Source organism: Helianthus annuus, chromosome 8 (assembly GCF_002127325.2).
Source record: "Helianthus annuus cultivar XRQ/B chromosome 8, HanXRQr2.0-SUNRISE, whole genome shotgun sequence".
NCBI classification, from domain to species: Eukaryota; Viridiplantae; Streptophyta; class Magnoliopsida; order Asterales; family Asteraceae; genus Helianthus; species Helianthus annuus.
In genome coordinates, this window is record NC_035440.2 from 36,160,203 (window position 1) to 36,161,204 (window position 1,002).

The window sequence follows — 1,002 nt, forward strand, 5'->3', positions numbered from 1 at the left end:
TAAACTTAGTTATGTTAATCATGTATTTATTCGGATTTACTAAGTAGGATAATTATGTATTATAAGTACTCGAACGATTAGATGATAGGAGGATGCATTGGCTGATGATAAGCGGGTAAATGTTTTCGAATAACTGCTGGAGGCAGTTACCCGCCAAAAACAACCGCCAAACAATGCATATATATATTGTATTACCGGCAATATGTCCAGTTATCAAGACATTCTTACTATCGTTTGAATTGTCCATTAACATCATCATATATCATTCATCCTTTCAAATAATGCCTATTCAGTTCGGTTCAATCATGCATGATCACATTAATCAAGTCACTAATTCCGCTGCACAAATACCTTCTGATCCCCAACACAAATCATGTTTACAACAACAACCCAACTCTATTGGAATCCCATTCTCAGATTCTTCACTGTTTACACCCAAACTCAAATGACAAATCCTACAATCCTTACATCCACCACCGCTGTCGCCGCTTCCCAGATCCACCACTGAGAAATCTGAAACTGAGGACAACCTCCCCTTCTCCACCACCTCCTCCGCCACCAACACCGCGATCTCGGTTCCATCACCACCACCAGATTCTATATCGAATTGGGGGTCTTGTAAATTAGTTGCCATTTTAAGTAGGAAGATTCTGAAAGTTGAGATTTTTTTTCATGAGCAAATCGGGTATAAAAACAGGTTTTTCTTTTGTGTCGTGTTACATCACTTCATAGGCATGGTTAGGAGGAGCAGATAAAGCTCCAGAACACGATGTGAAAATTAACATAATGGAATGAAAAGCACAGTTACGCAGGTGGTGCAAAGTGCAAAGTGGTGGCATTAGATAATTTTTTATTACACCCAAAAGTGGCAACTTTCTTCCAACGGGCCCATTAAGTTTTGAGAGCTGGCACCAAGCGACCAACTAATGGTAATGTTTTTTTTTTCATTTATAGAAATTACTAGGTTATAACCCCGTGTATTATACAGGTTGAATAAATGTA

The 1,002-nt window shown here is 38.6% G+C and overlaps 1 protein-coding gene across 1 annotated transcript; it reads right to left on the minus strand.

Moving 5' to 3' along the window:
• Nucleotides 1–322: 322 nt before the first annotated feature.
• Nucleotides 323–634, minus strand: LOC110869877. Its single transcript, XM_022119082.1, has one exon. The coding sequence runs from the start codon at nucleotides 632–634 to the stop codon at nucleotides 323–325; it is 312 nt and encodes a 103-aa protein (XP_021974774.1).
• Between the last annotated feature and the right edge of the window lie 368 nt (nucleotides 635–1,002).

Coding starts and splice junctions, on each gene's coding strand:
- LOC110869877 (XM_022119082.1), bottom strand. CDS start 634: ATGGCAACTAATTTACAAGACCCCCAATTCGATATAGAATCTGGTGGT.